General features: G+C 44.0%; 1 protein-coding gene across 4 annotated transcripts in view; it reads right to left on the bottom strand.

Moving 5' to 3' along the window:
- The window catches only part of CYB5A (cytochrome b5 type A), an 80,468-nt gene that overhangs the window by 37,604 nt on the left and 25,750 nt on the right, over positions 1 to 17,114 (bottom strand). Inside the window, exon 5 of one of the 4 annotated variants that reach the window (XM_082415952.1) lies at positions 13,956 to 15,474. The exons of the other annotated variants lie outside the window; for them this stretch is intronic. Coding sequence (XP_082272078.1) covers positions 15,393 to 15,474 — 82 coding nt within the window. The 3' untranslated portion in view covers positions 13,956 to 15,392. Of the gene's footprint in view, positions 1 to 13,955; positions 15,475 to 17,114 lie in introns of those variants that run through there. 4 annotated transcript variants of the gene reach the window in all.

The raw sequence follows: 17,114 nt of genomic DNA, 5'->3' as shown, positions 1-17,114 counted from the left end.
AATAATGGTACAAAAAGAGAGAACGCGACAGAAATAAACAGGAAGCCACTTGACCCTGGAGACGGCTCTGACCCTGCTGGCTCCCAGCTCCGGCTCCATCCCATACTACTCACTCTCCTACCTTCTCTTTAAGATGGCTTGACTCAACTTCTGTGCCCAAAAATCAACATGGTCAAAATTTTGGAGTGAAAAGGAAGTTTTGACAAGGTTTGTTTGTTTGTTTGTTTGTTTGTTTTAATCTACTCCTGTGCTGGCTTGAGAAGTGATTTAATGGCGAGGTGAGCACCAGCGGTGAGGAGTTGTAATTTCTAATACTTTGTCAGTCACAAACTCAATACAGAGCTGGAGGCAAAAATACATAACATCGTATCCACTGCAAACACCCCTTCCTCCCAGGTAAAGACTGATAATCCGATTCATTTGACTACTAGAGACCTTGAGATTGGAGTTGCTTGACACGCACCTGTACTACACCTGCTCAGAGCAGGTGTGCCCACAGGCCTGCCCGGGTCTGCCCGTGAGCCTTGCAGCACCTTTCAGCCAAGCTCTTCTCCCAGTGGATGCTGAGTCATCTGCAGGGAACTGCCAAGCAGGGAAGAGGTTGCCAGCTGAGAAGGGACAGCAGAGCCTGGGGAGACCACCTGTGGCCCAAACCATCCATGATGAAAAGATGGAACAGCGTAGACGTGTGGGATTTTATTCTGAGCTCCATTCTGTTAACCAAAATTTTAGAAACAGAGGCCTGATTAGGTTGTTATGATGACTCTTTTCAAAAAAGTATGTATAAGTGATATCATCTAGGGGTCTTATTTCAGATTAAGGTGGCATTACAAAATCTTAGTTTTAAAAGGGTGAATATGGGGTGAAATTAAAAGGTGTTTATTTGGAGTTTGTTAGGACTGCAGCCCTGGATACACAGATTCAAGAAGCACTTGAATTGTGTTCTGCCGGACTAAAAAAACGGGGCGTTTATAAAGGTAAAAACCACAAGATTACAGTTGGTTACATGAGTTGTTTATCAAGAATTATCACTGGAGCTGGCAAGAAATGGGGGTGCTTGTTAAGTCAGGGTTGGCTGGGAACTGAAATGGTTGTATAGTTACAAGGGGAGGCCTTGAGACCATAAGGTGACAGCTGGCAGGTGTTGCTGGTGGTGTCCTTGGTACAGTTCACAGGCAGTTCAGATTCTCAGTGGTGCACACATGTGTCTGCGACCAGATCCTCAGCGGCCATCTGACTCCATTTTTGCAACCCTGAACTGTGATGACTTTATTATAATCTCCCTTTGTCGTCACTGCCAAGTCCTGGTGCTTCGCAATTTGCAAAACACACGGCGGCACACCTGCTCGCTTTGGAGCAGTGTTCTCCGTCGCAGCTGAGGTCTGTTTCACGTGCTGCACCTTCTACCTGCCTTGCTCTCGGCTCACCTGGGTTTTGTGAGGTCTCCTAGGACCAGACGGAGCCCAAAGAGCTGGGTGACCTGCAGAACCACCTGCCCTTAAACAGCGCTACACATGCTCCTCCACAGAAGACGTCCCACCCAGACGGCTTCGGGCAGCAGCCCCTGCACGAGCGGGCACTAGAGTGCTGTCACAATACCACTTTCCCAGGACAGGCATGCCAGCCTGGCTCTAGTAGATATTTCATTTTCATTGCTTTTCTTTCCCCTTATGAGAGGTCTAACCAATTTCTGGCACAGTACTTTTCTGCTTTAAAAATTAATTTTAAAAAAATGGGTCCTGGGTCACATTTTCCCTGAAAATCTGGCCCAACATAAGGTTTACTCATGGTTAGGGGTTGAATTGTTTCTCCCCAAATTCATATGCTGAAGTCCTAACTCCCAATGTGAACTTATTTGGAAATAGGGTGATTGCAGATGTGAGTAGTCAAGATGAGGTCATACTGGAATAGGGTGGGCCCTAATCCAATGACTGGTGTCCTCATCAGATGGCCTGTGAAGACACAGACACACAGAAGGAAAACACCGTGTGAAGATGAAGGCAGAGATCGGGGTAATGATTCCACAAACCAAGAACACCAGAGTGCCAGCAAGCCACTGGAAGCTGGGAGAAAGACATACACATGTAACATTTATATATATAACATAAATCTTATTATTTTCTCCTTTGGCTATACTTAAGACCAACCCTTAAAGTCAGGCACACTGGGCATTAGATACATCATTTTTCTTCTCTCCTGCCCACAGGAGAATCAAAGGCAGCTTAAAGCAGTGCAAAGGAAGGAGTTGGTTCTGCCTTTAGCCTCTAAGGGGAAGAGATTAAATTGAGAATACTCATCTCATCTGAATATCAAACAGTGCTGCAATTCTGGGGAATCAGTCTCCACATCGGGAAGGTGAATGCTAAGAGATGCTCAGAATCTGACTCTCACTTTAATAGTGTAATTCTTTGTTTCCACTCCTTAGGCATAAGGTGGATGGATTTTAAAAAATATTTATTTTATCTATTTTTTTTTTTTTTTTAATTTTTGGCTGCATCCGGTCTTCGTTGTGGCATGCAGGATGTTTTTGTTGTGGCACGTGGGCTTCTCTCTAGTTGTGGCGTATAGGTTTTCTCTCTCTAGCTGAGGCGCGCGGACTCAGTAGTTGTGGCGTGTGGGCTTAGTTGCTCTGCGGCACATGGGATTGTAGTTCCCTGACAAGGGATTGAACCTGCATCCCCTGCATTGGAGGGCGGATTCTTTATCACTGGACCACCAGGGAAGTCCCAAGGTGGATGGGTTTTAATAGTCCCCCGACCATCAGCCTTGGCAATGCAAGAGATTGCCTAACAGTATGTGTACCAACAAGTTAAGCTGTCCCCTGTGGGTTTTGGCTCAGTAAGGGGCATGTGCACTTTTTTTTTTGAGACAGAGTTTGGAAACAGACTAACTGATGTCATCGACAGCAAGGCAACCATCTTCGACTAATAAACAGAGCTAATTAAACCTCCCTGACTTGAGAAAAGACCCATGAAACCAAAAAATCAAAGAACCTTTGATTTGAAATGTTTGGGCTCTGAGGCTTTGTCAGCAACGTGTTTCATCACATCGTTGTGTTCAAGTTACTCTTTGATGAGTGGGAAAGCAAGAAGTGCTAGAGGCCTCCACTAACCTTTGCTGGACTGAGAAAAGCCAATGATTTGCCTTCTTTGGCTTATGAAGCAAGCGTTGTCCCTCCTGGAGACCAGCTCCTACCCCAGCAAGGGGCAGGGGGGCAGGAGGTGAAGAGGCCCAGGGCACAGGTCCCAGCAGGGTGGCCCTACCTGCCCAGGCTCCTGCTGGCTCCGTCAGGAGAAATGAGTCAAACAGACACTTTATGGAGGAAGCGCATGTATGCAAACACTGACTTAGGATTCCTCTTCCCTCACATAAGCAAATGACTGCTACCTGATGAAACATGTTGGGTTGATACTAATGAACTATGGTTTCAAGAGAAGCCGGCAGCTTACTGAGCACCACGAGCAGGAAAAATCCACTGCCTAAAGCGCACATATTCTAACCTGGAAGAACTTCCTTCAGCCCGCAAAACTGGCATCGGTCCGACTTACCTCGCCACACCAAAATCCCTTCTGGCTATTCCCAAATATTCACTTTGAGTTAAAAATTCAGACATCTGCGGGCACCTGGAGGTCCCACCATCCATCCTGCGGGCACCTGGAGGTCCCACCATCTATCCACATTTACGGAAGGAACTCTCAAAGAGAGGTGTCTGTCTTCCTCAGCCTCTGAGCCTGCGGACATTCCCCAAACACAGGGGGACTCCTGTGCGTGAACTCACTCTGACTGGCTGTGCTGAGCTGGGATTTGCTCCAAATCATAATCCTCCCGGGGCTGGGGCTCATGGAAACCTGGGGTCGGTTAAGCCAAGCCCGCCCCCATCTGTGTCCCTTGGGCATCATCAGAGCAGCCGTGGCCATCGCTGCTACAGCAGCAAACTGACGCATCTCTTGTACTGGCCAGGTGTCAGCAGCAAGAGACACCACAGAGACGTCTTGGAGCAGTCAGCACCCGGGGTTTAGGGGTGAGCTTCTCCTTCTCTGGGCATGGTTCTGAGTTCCAACTTGTCTTAACTACAACTCACCTCAAACTGAGTTAGACAGTCAAGGGGGGTTATGAATGTTGACTCGCAGGTTGAACCAAAAGAAACTGCTATTCTTCGCAGTGGTTGAAAATCTGTCTGCTAATGCAGGGGACACCGGTTCGAGCCCTGGTCTGGGAAGATCCCACATGCCGCGGAGCAACTAGGCCCGTGAGCCACGACTACTGAGCCTGCGTGTCTGGAGCCTGTGCTCCACAACAAGAAGGGCCGCGACAGTGAGAGGCCCGTGCACCGCGATGAAGAGTGGTCCCCACTCGCCGCAACTAGAGAAAGCCCTCGCACAGAAACGAAGACCCAACACAGCCAATAATAAATAAATAAATAAATAAATAAATAAATAAATAAATAAATAAATAAATAAAAGAAACTGCCATTCTTACAAGTCAACATTTGTAAATTTATCAGCAGTATTATAGGCTTCCGACCTGAAAAAATGCCCCATGATCTGGAAGAGAGGCATGATGCAGCAGCTTAGTCAGTGTCTCCAAGAAGTCAGATTTTCCCAGTCCTTCCAATCTGCCTTTCGTGAGGACAGGCTCATCCCCAGACCTCAGGAGTCCCCACCCCAGTAGGACCCAAAATACCTCATGGTGCCAAAGTGGCTGCGGCAGTCCATGACATACATCTTTACACCCTATCATCCAGGAGAGGAGAGATGGTCTCTTCTGACAGCACACACAGAGGAGGGAAGGTGTTTCACTTTCCCGTGAACACTGGCAAACAGCTCTTCTGCCTCCTTGGTTCTGACAAAGCAAAATATCTTCCCACTATGGCCAAGAGATGGAATTTTTTAGCTCAAGCAAATCTGGGTTCATACTAGATTTAGGAGTGGGGTCAATCCTACCCATATCACATCGCTGAGAATGACGAGGCTGGTCTCCTAAGAGTCAGATCTGGGTCGTGTTACCAGAAGCACTTGAACTGTGTTCCCCAGGGCTACAGTCCTCAGCTTGGCTCAAATAAATGTTTCTTCTATTCCTCATTATTATTATTCCTTTTTCTCCTCCACCACCTCCCTCTGTCTCTCACATGACTTCAGGAAAACAGAAGACAAGAGGCATGAAATTCCAATTTCCCTATCTCCCATCCTGGCCTCCTTGGCCCTTTCACAGTGGAAAGCCCTCCTCCAGGGCTGAGCTCGCCCAGGGACCTGTGGCCACCAGTCAGCCCTTTTCTCAACCTCTGCCTATACGCAGCTCCCAGCACTTAAACATGTGTTCATATCTCCCACTTCTAAGTTAAAATAAAGCAAAAATCCCCCCACCCCCTGCCCAGCCCCTCCAGCTAATACCCCTCCCTGTCTTCCTCTCACAGCCAAGTTTCCGGACAGGCAGTCTCTCCCTTCTATCTGTGACCCGCTCCCACCCCTTCTTCTCCAGGGAGCTGCTCTCCACAAGGCCTGCCACGACTGTTCTGTTGCTGTTCTAGGGGAAGTCTTCAGTCTCAGTCTTGGCACACTGGTTCAGAGCACGGACCTCAGGGCCAGGCTTGCAGGAGTTGGGTCCCGGCTTTGTCACATGTTGGTTACCTTGGGAGAGTTCTCTCTCCGCCTCTGTTGCTTCATCTTTAACCCAGAGATATAGCAGGTTTCTACCTCCTGTGTGTGTTACAGGATTAGGTGAGGTCATAAATGTAGCACCCTTCAGAGGGTGCCTGGCCTGTGGCAAACCCTACACAGGTGTTAGTAGGGCAGCACCTGCTACTATCCGTGACCCCCGGGGGACACTGGTGACGCTGAGCGCTCTGCACGCCTGTGACCTGCCCTCTCCTGGCCCCCCTCCTGCTCAGCCTCCTCCCAGGCCTCCCCTGTCCTCACACGGGTCCCACCTTCTCACTCCACACGTTCTTCCCAGATGATCCCAAGCAATCAGTGGCTTCAGTGACCATCTGTAGCGATGGCTCAGCCTGTGTCTCCAACCTGACTGGAGAGCATGGCCACCACCCAGATGCCCAAGCCAGCCCCTTGGAACTCCTCCCACTTGTTCAAATGTACCCTTGGGGCTTCCTACAAAAACTGACATACGGAAACTTCTCAATATGCTGGAGATGGATGGATGGTCTCTGGTTAAGAGATTCAGAATGAAAGTACAGCGTCATAAGATTATTCTTAAGTCATAACAACAGTTGACTTCCTCTGAGCAGCATGAATAGAGAAGAGAAGACGGCACAAGACAGGGCCTTAGGGAGGACCCCATTCGGGTGGTGGGGGAGGGCTATTCCTCTGCAGGCCTCCTGGCCAACCCCACTGAGGCCAGTGCGTCTCCATCTCTCAGGTGGGGCTCGAGAGTCTGCATTTAACAGACTCACTGCTGCTGCTGCTGCTGCTGGTCTACAGAACACATGTTCAGGAGCCAGGGTGCAGGCCTTGCTAATTTCCCTTAAAAATTAATACATGTATATTTTACCACAATAAAAACAATAATAGTACATAATGGATCACATTCAATAGTGAGGAAGCCAAAAAAGGGACTAGAAGAAAAACAGAAGACAAAAGAAAAAAATAATAATAATGAGGAAGCCTTTTGCTTTTTGATACAGACCGAGTTCTGCAATTTACTGTTGAGTGAAAAAAATCTTTCCACTGTGATTCCACTTATCTAAAGGAATGTGAGAAATAATTCTGGAAGAATATATATATTGAAATGGTAATCACAGGTATGTTTAGCTGGCCATCAATTAAAATTTTCTTTTTATAGATTTCTGATTTATATGTCGTTTCATTTTTCTATCAATATATATAAAAGTAATACTATAATTTTAAAATTCCCATTTTGAAAAATTTAAATACATAGAAATGTATTCATAAGTACATGTATTTATTCCTAGGCTTAGGCACCTGCTCTTGGCCACCCATATAATCTCCAGATGTATCCCTCTAAACGTAAATCAGATCATGTGTGTTGAAGCCAGGCTGGCCTCCTCGTTCTTATTCAAATGTCAGGCACCCTGCTGCCTCAGGGCCTTTGCACTTGCTATCCCTGATCTTGGGGATGCTTTTCGTGAGAAATTTGCATGGCTCATTCCCTCACTTCTTTCAGGTCTCCACCCAGATGTCTCCGACTCACAGAGGATTTCCTAATCACCTAATTAAAATCACACTCCTCTTCCCTTTAGAGGGCCTGCTTTACTCTTTTCATAATACTTTTCACTGACTGATGTTCCACGCATGTCTCTTTATTTACCCGTTATCTGCACACCTCCCACCAGAATGCAGCTTCCCGAGGGCAGGGACTGCGGCGTCCTGGTCAGGGCTGGGTCCCCAGGCCCAGATGGTTCTGGCTCATAGCAAGAGCCCAATGCATAGTTGGGGGATGGATTTTAGGCAACAGTTGTGAAGTGAAGAGGAACACTTTTTCCTTCATTCTTACACTTATGTAACGAGTGGCTCTTGATCTTTGGGGAATAACAGACCCCTTAAGAATTTAAGAAAACTTACTAGTACCCTTCTCAGAAAAACATGCACATGAACAGGACATTTCATGTAATTTCTGGGAGTTTAATAACCGCTGGAGCTGCTTTTTAAAGTCGAAATCAGCTGCTCCAAACTTCAAGTGCCACTCATTTAAGCCTAATTGCTATTCAGCTGGGCCAGAAGTTACTAGAAAGCTCTTTCCTTTGGGTTTCTCCCACTAACAGATAACTACTGCTGTCACAGGATGGCAGTTGATTATGAGAAGGCACATAACACCAACACACATTATAAATGAAAATTTACAATTTGAGCTTGAGATGGGTGAGAATCAACAGGCTAGATTCAGCAGTATAAATTATAGTAGGAGCTCTATCAACCTATCTCCACTGAATCTAGTCACCAGATTGTCTCTTTCCTCGTCCTTTGAAATACTTAACCAACGCCCATGACGCACTGATACGGTCAACTGAGTCTGCCTTCCTGAGTGCCTGCACATCCCAATTGCAACTAGTTAAATGTAGGTTTATCAGTTGCGTTAGTTCCCAGTCTGCTTATCGTAGCTGTATCTATAATTGCAATTACAATATTTAATTGAATGTAATGGACCTGTTCTCAAACAAAAGCACTGGACAAAAGAATGAACATTTGAATGAACTTAAAAAAAACATGATGATGACGTTCCACTTTACCCCACTTTGAGTAATCAACCATCTAACCATACAGTTAAAGGGGCTTCGACTACATTCTAAAAATAGGAAGAGGAGACAGGCGACCCAAAATCAAAAAGGAAAGAAAGGAAATCCTATGAGCATTATGGAATTAATTTTTATAAAGATGTAATGCATCAGAGCTGTTTTGGTTTTCCCCTGGCATGACTCAGCAAACTGAGGAAGAATAGGTCTTCTGTAATCCCTCAGCGGGGGAGAGCTTTAAACAGAAGAGGGGCACAGGTGAAAAGGGCCACACATTGGCTCTGGAGGGAACAGGTTCATGAGAAGAGAAATGAAAGGGTTATGGAATCCAGTTTGAACTTGAAAAATAGAGAACCAACCAAGAAGGGGCATAATGCCCAGGAGAGATGATTCTGAAAAATAACAAGCAGTGAACAGCACTGGAGATAAAGGCAATGGTCAACTCCATGATTTCCCTAAAAGGATTTTGTTCTAATATATGAAAACTTTAGCCAAAAACATTGAGAGATGCTCCTAGTTGTATCTGCTGGGAATTCTCCTACGAGTTAGTCAGTGTTTCAGTGTCTAGGGGTAAATCAGTGACCAAGCTCACACTAAGAGGAAAGAGAAATATGCTTTCTCTAGTTATTGTTGGCCTCAGTGGTAAGTCTTGAATGCTGAAATAATCACTGTGTTCCCAGGAGGAGAGTGTCACTTGGGGCCCCTAAAGCCTATAGGTTTTAGTTAAAAGGAAGGCTTTTAGGGACTGGGCTTACTGCCAAGTAAACTTTACCAGCTTGGAAGAGTCTACAGGCTCAGGTCTGGGGCAGGTTTGCTGAAGTCATGAGATACTGCAGCTCAGCAGAGATAAAGAGTAACTAGCAGAAGTTAATCAGACTCAGCTCCAAGAGCACAGAACTTTCCTGACCTCTGGGTGTGTAACCAGCCTTGCCCTCCTTCCTGTTTGCAACTGATAACCTTCCACCCTCCCTCGCCCTCCATTTTTGGACAGGCTCCAAGGTCTAGGTACTAACCTAGCCTCACCAGCTAACAGGATCCGACATGCTAAGAATATCAGGGGCTTGTCAGATAACGTCATTCTCCGCCTCTTGCCACTGCTGAGAAACTACTAGAGTCTAAACGCACCTGTACTCCAATATACGAAACTGGGAGCCAGCCTTCTGGCTGCAGTTCTTAAAGCTCAATATCCTTACAGGCTGAGGAGCAGTCAGCCAAGTACCTTCAGCACCACCTTGGACTTGGTGTTATCGCCAAGGCTTTTGGCCAAGAGTGATATCAAAGTGGTGTCTTAGTAAAAATAATCCGATAATGGGAATAAGAGATTAGAAATAGAGATGTGAGGTGGGAGACCAGCTAAGGGACTTCAGTCATTTGTTAGTTTAGTTATTCAGTTAACAAATAGACACCTCCTATGTCCCAGGAATTGGACAAGCCTTAAAAGATAGGCCATGGAACAGAAATAACAGCATGGACAGATCCAGATGGGAAAAGCCAGGAAGGATTTGCAGCAAAAATTTAGAAGAGCTGAAGGCCTGAACTAAGGCAGTGACACTGCAGGTGGAGAGGGGAGATGGATTTGGGTAGAGAGTAGACAGACCATTAGAGCTATTTCTTATTTTTAATTGCAAAAGTCATACACTTTCATTCAAATAATATATGAGGACAAAATATAAAGTAAAAAAGCAAGAGTCCCTTCTCTAGCTTCACATCCCACATCTTACAGGAGGCCACTTGTAACAGAGTGCTGATTTCAGGAAATGATGTTGTGGGTGAGCGGGATGTGAGGAACTCCCGCTGCTGGCATGAGTTGGGTGGATGCTTCTAAGACAATGAACACGGGAGAAGACCAGTTTCTTGGGGGTAGGGGATGTTTACTTTGTGCTGAATTTTTAAAATAACTGCTTTATTGAACTATAGTATAATCCCACACCATACAGGTCGCCCATTTTAAATTATACAATTCAATGTTTTTTAGTACATTCACGGATATGGGCAACCATCACCATAATCAATTTTAGAACATTTTCATCACCACCAAAAGAAACCCCATACACATTAGCAGTCACTCCCCATTTCTCCCCAACCCTAGGCAACCACGGCCTATTCTGAGCATTTCATATAAATGGAATCATACGGTATGTGGCCTCTCGGGACTACTTTCAAAACAGAGCGGGACCCTATGGTCCTTGTCCCCGCACCATGTCCTCTGCCTGCCTTTTGTCTGTGGAAAAACTTTAGCCAAAGAATAAGTTTAATCAGAGAAGTGGGAAAATGCAGAAACAAAGGAAAACAGTCAAAGGAGACCAAATGATAATAGTTTAGTCATTAAGCATAGTCAAGAACCTTTAGCTCCTCCTTAAGGGCTATAGATAATATTCTGAGCCATATCCTGTGAGCTGTTTTGCAGATACTGAAGCCCCCCACCAGGGCGAGGAGGATGACCACATGATGACCAAACTGAAGCCATGACAGAAGCTGCCACAATTCCGAGAACTGGCCTCAAAGAAATGGGAACGAACCCTGGAACTAAAGATTAACCGTACTTAAAACAACCAAGGTGACGCTGATCAGACCACCACATTACTGGTTTCAAGATGACTGTCAGAACAGACTGTGCTGTTCTGCTCCCTCCCTCCCCCTGAAACTCCCCTTTAAAAGCCCCTGTCTCCTGAGCAGCCATCAGGAGTTGGTTCTCCGACAGTGGTCCACCCTCTCCCTGGGCTGCCGGCCTCCGAAATAAAGCAACCTTTCCTTTCCTACCAACACTTGTCTCTCAAGAATTGGCTTTCGAGCCTTGAGCAACCGGACCTGGGTTCGGTAACACTTTCACTTTGCATACGTTTCCAAGATTCATCCATGTTGTAACACGCACGGTACTTTTTGTTCTCAAATAATTCAACATTGCATGAATATAACACATCTTTTATCCATTCATCTGTTGATGAACAAATACTTGGGTTGTTTCCACTTTTTGGCTATTACGAATAATAATGCTGCTGTGAACATTCATGCACAGGTTTTTGTATCAGTACCTGTTTTCAATTTTCTTGAGCATATCGAATTTTGGGGTCATAGGTAACTCTATGTTTAACTTTTTTTTAATTGAAGTATAGTTGATTAACAATGGTGTGTTAATTTCTGCTGTACAGCAAAGTGATTCAGTTATACATATATATACATTTTAAAAATACTTTTTTCCATTATGGTTTATCATAGGAATGTTTTTTTAAGGAACTGCCATGTTTTCCACAGTGGCTGTACCATTTTACATTCCCACCAGCAATGCACAAGGGTTCCAATCTCTCCACATCTTTGTCAACCCTTGCTATCATCAGATTTTTGTATTATGGCCTTCTCAGTGGGTGTGAAGTGCTATGTCATTGTGGTTTTGACTTTCATTTCCTAATGACTAATGCTGTTGAACATCAATTCATTTACGTGCTCATTGGCTTTGAACATCTTCTTTGGAGAAGTGTATAATCAGATCTTTTGCCAATTTTTCAAATGGGTTATTATTTTTTATAGAGTTGTAAGAGTTCTTCAAAATTTCCTCATTAAATATGATATGCAAATATTTTCTCCCACTCTGTGTGTTGTCTTTTCACTTGCTTGATGGGGTCCTTTAAAACACAGAAGTTGTTAATTCTGAAGAAGTTCAGTTTATCTATTTCTTCTTTTGTAGTTCGTGCTTTTGGTATCATTATCTAAGAAACCATTGCCTACTCCAAAATCGTAAAGAACTATGCCTATGTTTTCTTCCAAGATAATTATGAATCTTTTATTGTTCTTGAACTGGTTAACTGAGAAAACGAATGTGAAAGTAATGCAATTACTTATATATTAAATATTTCCATCTGACAATACTCAAATGACTTCTTCCTGAAGAGCTATTGACGTGACAAGCATAATCATAAAGGTGAAATAAATTCAGTTTATCAATAAAATATTAGGACAATGAAACAAGAGTTTTCAAAGTTGTTGAATGTTCACCACAGGATAAATGTTACTTAAAAGTATCAGGTAAATTCTTTCTACCAGAACTTCTAATTGTTCAGTTATTTCTAGAATTCCCCCATGGCTCCAAGAATATTAAAACAAACAGAATTTTCTTATCTAAAAATGACAATATGTCATTTTAATGGTTTCTTAAATTAATTTGGATTGAAGGTGAATTTTTTGCAATTGCACTTTTTGCATCATTTTTCTGGAGGACCTACGCTGCAGACACAAGCAAATTCGTTTCACTTGCTTCTTTCTTCTTTAAAGGGAATGATGAAGGTGGAGCCAACCCACAGCCCCACCCCTGGAAGTATAACTGTTTCAAGGCCAACCTGAAACCTTGAGTCAACTTCAGCTTGGTCCTTGAGATGCCAAATACCACCAGATGTGGAGAGACCACCCATGGGATCAGAAAGACCTGCTGCCCACCCACCATCCTTAAAACAACTAGCCTTTACTTAAGAAATTCTACTTCCAAACTTCACATGGGCTTTGTTTGGTTCATAGTGAATTTCATGACTTATGGGATTCTTTGCGTCACCTGCCTTAGTAGGAAAAAGGAGTGACTAGGTAGAGATACCTGGGCATGAGGCAACAGTAGAGAGAAGCAGGAATACAAGGGTTACCTATTTCTCCATTTTTTAGGACTTTCCCTGACAGGTGCATCATTCCCACCTACAACTGGGGCTTCATTTTCTATCTTGATGGAAATGTTCACATTTGACATTCAAAAAACACATAAGACTGTGATTTAGTTTTAGAACTTACATAATGATTTCGTAATCGATGAACTTCTCAAACATCTGTTGATCTTTTACAAAATGTGCCTCCAGATGAACCCTCTGCCCCTCCCCCACTCACTACGGGAATCCCTTGTTATCTTTTTCTACTGTTTCTGAGACTGACGCCAAGCTTCCTGCATAAACATCTTCCTCGCCTGTGGCCCCTCCCCCAGCCTGCCCAGCCTTTGTGCAGCTGGACGCAGCAGACATAGAAGTCCAGCCCGATCCCCACCATGATGTCTTCTCTTCCATGCCTGCTCCTCCCAGGAACTTGGTAAGGCTCGTTGAGAGCAGGGACAATATGAAAGCTTGTCCTTGCTAATGCCGATGGCACAGGAGTGGACCCTGATCCCCAAGAGCAATGCTGGACTATCTCAAGTACCAGAGCTCCCCACCCTGATATGGAACCAAACCAAACTGGGCCTCCAGATAAGGTGACAGTGAACACACATGCAGTCAGAGAAAAGCAGAAAGGAGTCTGGAGGCTGGGTCGACCCAGCCTCACAGAGATTTCTGCACACGGACAGGACATGGCTTTTAACTGTAAATTCGCTATTGTACGATTTGCTTTGTTCAAATTTCACACACCAAGTATCTCATCCAAATTTAAAGCAAGCTCTTCTCTAAGAGATCCAGATGGGGGACATGCAAACATTCACTGCACGTGTGGGCCAGGGAGAGGAGTGCAAGCTTGGTGGTCATTTCATTCCAAGCTTCAGAGGAACCTGCAGAGCCCCTATCTATGGCGCGGTGGGGTGGGGGAGTGGGAGAGGGCAGATGCAGAAACGCTCACCAGGGCACTAATTTCTTGCCTTAATCCCTTTGGTTATACTGTTTATTTCCAGACACACCCTTCATAATGATGTTGAAAACCACGCCCGGAGCAGTGAACCGACTGCTCTCCTATCTTAGAGGAAGAACTGTGGAACTCGACATGGATATCCTTGATACGGTAGCATCAAAAAGCAGAGTGAAGGTCCCACAGTCATTTTTATTTAGCTACTGACCTATCCATGATTACACAGTCATGACAGCACGTTACAGCAGAGCCTGCTGACTCATCTGTCGATGTATCAAAACGCAGAGGGATGTGTCGGGCACTTCAAGTCCATTACAAGAGGCATGATTTTGTTCCAGGCTTATGTTTATTAAAATCTAAACAAAGGATTCCTCTGCAAGGTATTTTCCCATGTGATAGAGACAGCTGCCCCACTGGCCTCCTACATTCGCTCTAACTTCCAGTGACAAAAAAGGCAGAGGGTGATACATGTCATTGATTATAAAAATCTATGCTCTGTAATTTAAACAAATTCCTTTCCAATGTGTTTAGTTATTTCTGAAGAACTCCATGGCTCGTCAGTCGGCTAGCAGGCCAATGGACAATCATCGCTAACTACAAAGTACTTCGAGTCTATAAATTCATCTCTCAAGTTTCGACATTTAAAGAAAAAAGCACTGGGCAGAGAATAATAAACAAAGACGGGATAACTGAATCAATCCACTGAATCAGTCCATACCAGAGTTCTTCATGGCCCATCACCAGAGCTAAATTTCTTCAAAAATCAGATTCCAAATGTCCCACAATCTCTTTCAAATGTGTGTTTTTACAAATTAGGGAATCATCATTTCTTTACAGGAGCACGTAAACAGTTTTCACCTCTGAAGGAGGGGTCTGTAAAACCTGAGAACCCGCATAACTGAGAATCTCTTCGGAATGACATGTTTACGCTGAGAGAAGGGACAGTGGTAATGTTCTCTCATGGTTCACAGGCTTTTGTTGATGTTGCTGGTGTTTTCAATCAAAGAAAAGATGGAGTATCTTTTCTAGGTCTTGCAGGCCACTTTCTCTTTTTATCATCTATATGATTGTTCAAGTAGAACAATTATTAGAAATCTTTAAGCTATTATTTCTGGGCCTTCCTTAATTTCCTTGTAAAAAAAAAAACTACACTGGAAACATGCAATACCTGATTATTCAATTAGATGAAGCAGCACAAGAAGAGATCCAAGGACACCCCTACTCACATCAGACAGACAACTTGGACCTGAAAGATTAGCACATTAAATGACTGCCAAATAATCAGATTCCAAACATTAAAGACAATTACATATCAAACAGACAGCCAAACACAGTGGTATGTTTTAAAAGATTGTGCCCACAATAAGCAAATGACATAGTGATGGAACATCAAAACAAAGCTGATGAATAAAAAGGCACACTCTAAAAGTTCAGGACTAGAAAGAACAGTTCTTTTCGGTTTGTTTTGTGTCTAATGTAGGAGGAAAGGAAAACAGGTGTATTCAAATCATTTTCAGGTGAAGGGTTCTGTCAGTTGAAGCAGTTAACGGTGGCTTCTTTCTCCCCAGACCAAAGCAGTCTTTTCTTCCATTGGCTTCTGAGAACGTGTTTAGTGTTCCGATGTGTAGAAGTGATACATCAGGGCTACAACCAGTGCTGAGATGGCTGGGATCACCCAGTTGGTCCACCAGCTGGAAAGAAACAGCAGTGACGCTTGCATGGTGTTCGAAGGAGGGGACTCGAGACTGTGCTCCTTCTCTTTACCATGGAAGTCACCACGGCATGTTTTTATTACCTCGCTAACCTTTTTGGATGAAAAGGTAACTCTGAATTGCTGAAAGTGCAGTGAGTACAACACATGTCCTGGTGTACTGGCAACTGGTCTGTCCTTCCAGCCTTATAAGAAAACTAATGTCCTCCCAGTTCCATTTAGATCTGTTTCTATGTACTTATACAAAGAGCTATGAATCACTCCCCCAACAGATGCCACCTAGAACTAGTGACTTATCGAAAAGACATCAACTCTGGGTTATACATCACAAGTTCACGAAAGTGAATATTCCTAGCAGGTTTTATTCTAGTTACACCCGTAAGTGAAGAATTGAAAATGGCACTGAACTGAGAACCAGAAGACCAAGGTTCTCATTTCAAGAGAGCCATCAGCAAGCTCTATAGCCAAGGGCAAATCACGTCTCCTGAGCATAAAGTTAAGGAGTTTGAAGCATGGGATTACTACGGTTGCTACTAGCACCACAGCTCAACATTCTGTGATTTTGTTTTGAAAATCTACTCTTTACATGTGTGTAGTAGGTTTAACGTGTTAATAAACAACATGCCCAAATTATTTAATCTGTGGTCCATAGGTGTAAATTCACAAAAATCCCTAATTTACACACTGTTCAGTCCTGATGCATAGAATTTTTGATCTACTATAAATGACAGATGATATCAGGGGCAGGGTTAGGATGATCTTCAATACAGATTTGAACCTATAATTTCTTAGAAAACAGAAATTAATGTATAGGTTTTAGAACCTGAATAAAGAGCTGGTAACAGCTACGTATATATTTTCTGTCAAAGTTTCTACCCTTTAATATTCTTCACATATCAACCCATTCAAAGATCAAGTTCAAAATAAAGATTTAAACTACAAAAGGATTACAAGTGTAATTTGGTAGGTTTTCAGTTTCCATTTAGAAGGAGACTGACATTTCAGCGGAAAGCAAGAAGAAATAAGGAAATACTGCAGGGAATGTACCAGAACACCGACAGCCTGGGGGCAGCAAAATTTGACAGGGCGAAATTAATAAGCAGGACTGTGTAGCTTTGAGCTTGGGTCCAAAAAAGATGTATATAATGGCAATTAAACAAGTCAGGATGGTAGAGCTGCCAAAAATGTCACTATGATCTTAAAGTATAATAAAGCAATCTAGTCCCTAGAACAAGTGATTCATGCTACACTTGGATTACTGGGTTCAATTTTAAGACCAACCTAGAAAAGGGACAAGGGAAAACTGAGCCATGCTTAGGGAGATATAATCATGACAATTTAAGAAACTGACCACATATCAAATGAGGAAGGAAATGAGGAATGTCTGCCTGGAGATTAAAAGATTGCCCGGGCCACAGGACTGCCACGGGGGAACAGGAGACTACATTTGTTCTGTTCCTTAAGGTAGATGCAGCTGGAGGGTGAGCTCCGGGGTCGCTCTGAAGTGTCCACGGTCGGAGCTGTCAGACGGTTGAGGAGGGAAGGCCCTAGGTAGTCTGGGTGCTAAGTGGAGATGACCCCTGGCCTGTCCACTGAGAGGCACATGGCGGGAGCCGGAGC

Source organism: Balaenoptera physalus (genome assembly GCF_965194825.1).
Source record: "Balaenoptera physalus genome assembly, chromosome: 12".
Lineage (NCBI taxonomy): Eukaryota > Metazoa > Chordata > Mammalia > Artiodactyla > Balaenopteridae > Balaenoptera > Balaenoptera physalus.
This window is presented reverse-complemented; position numbering and strand designations above follow the sequence as displayed.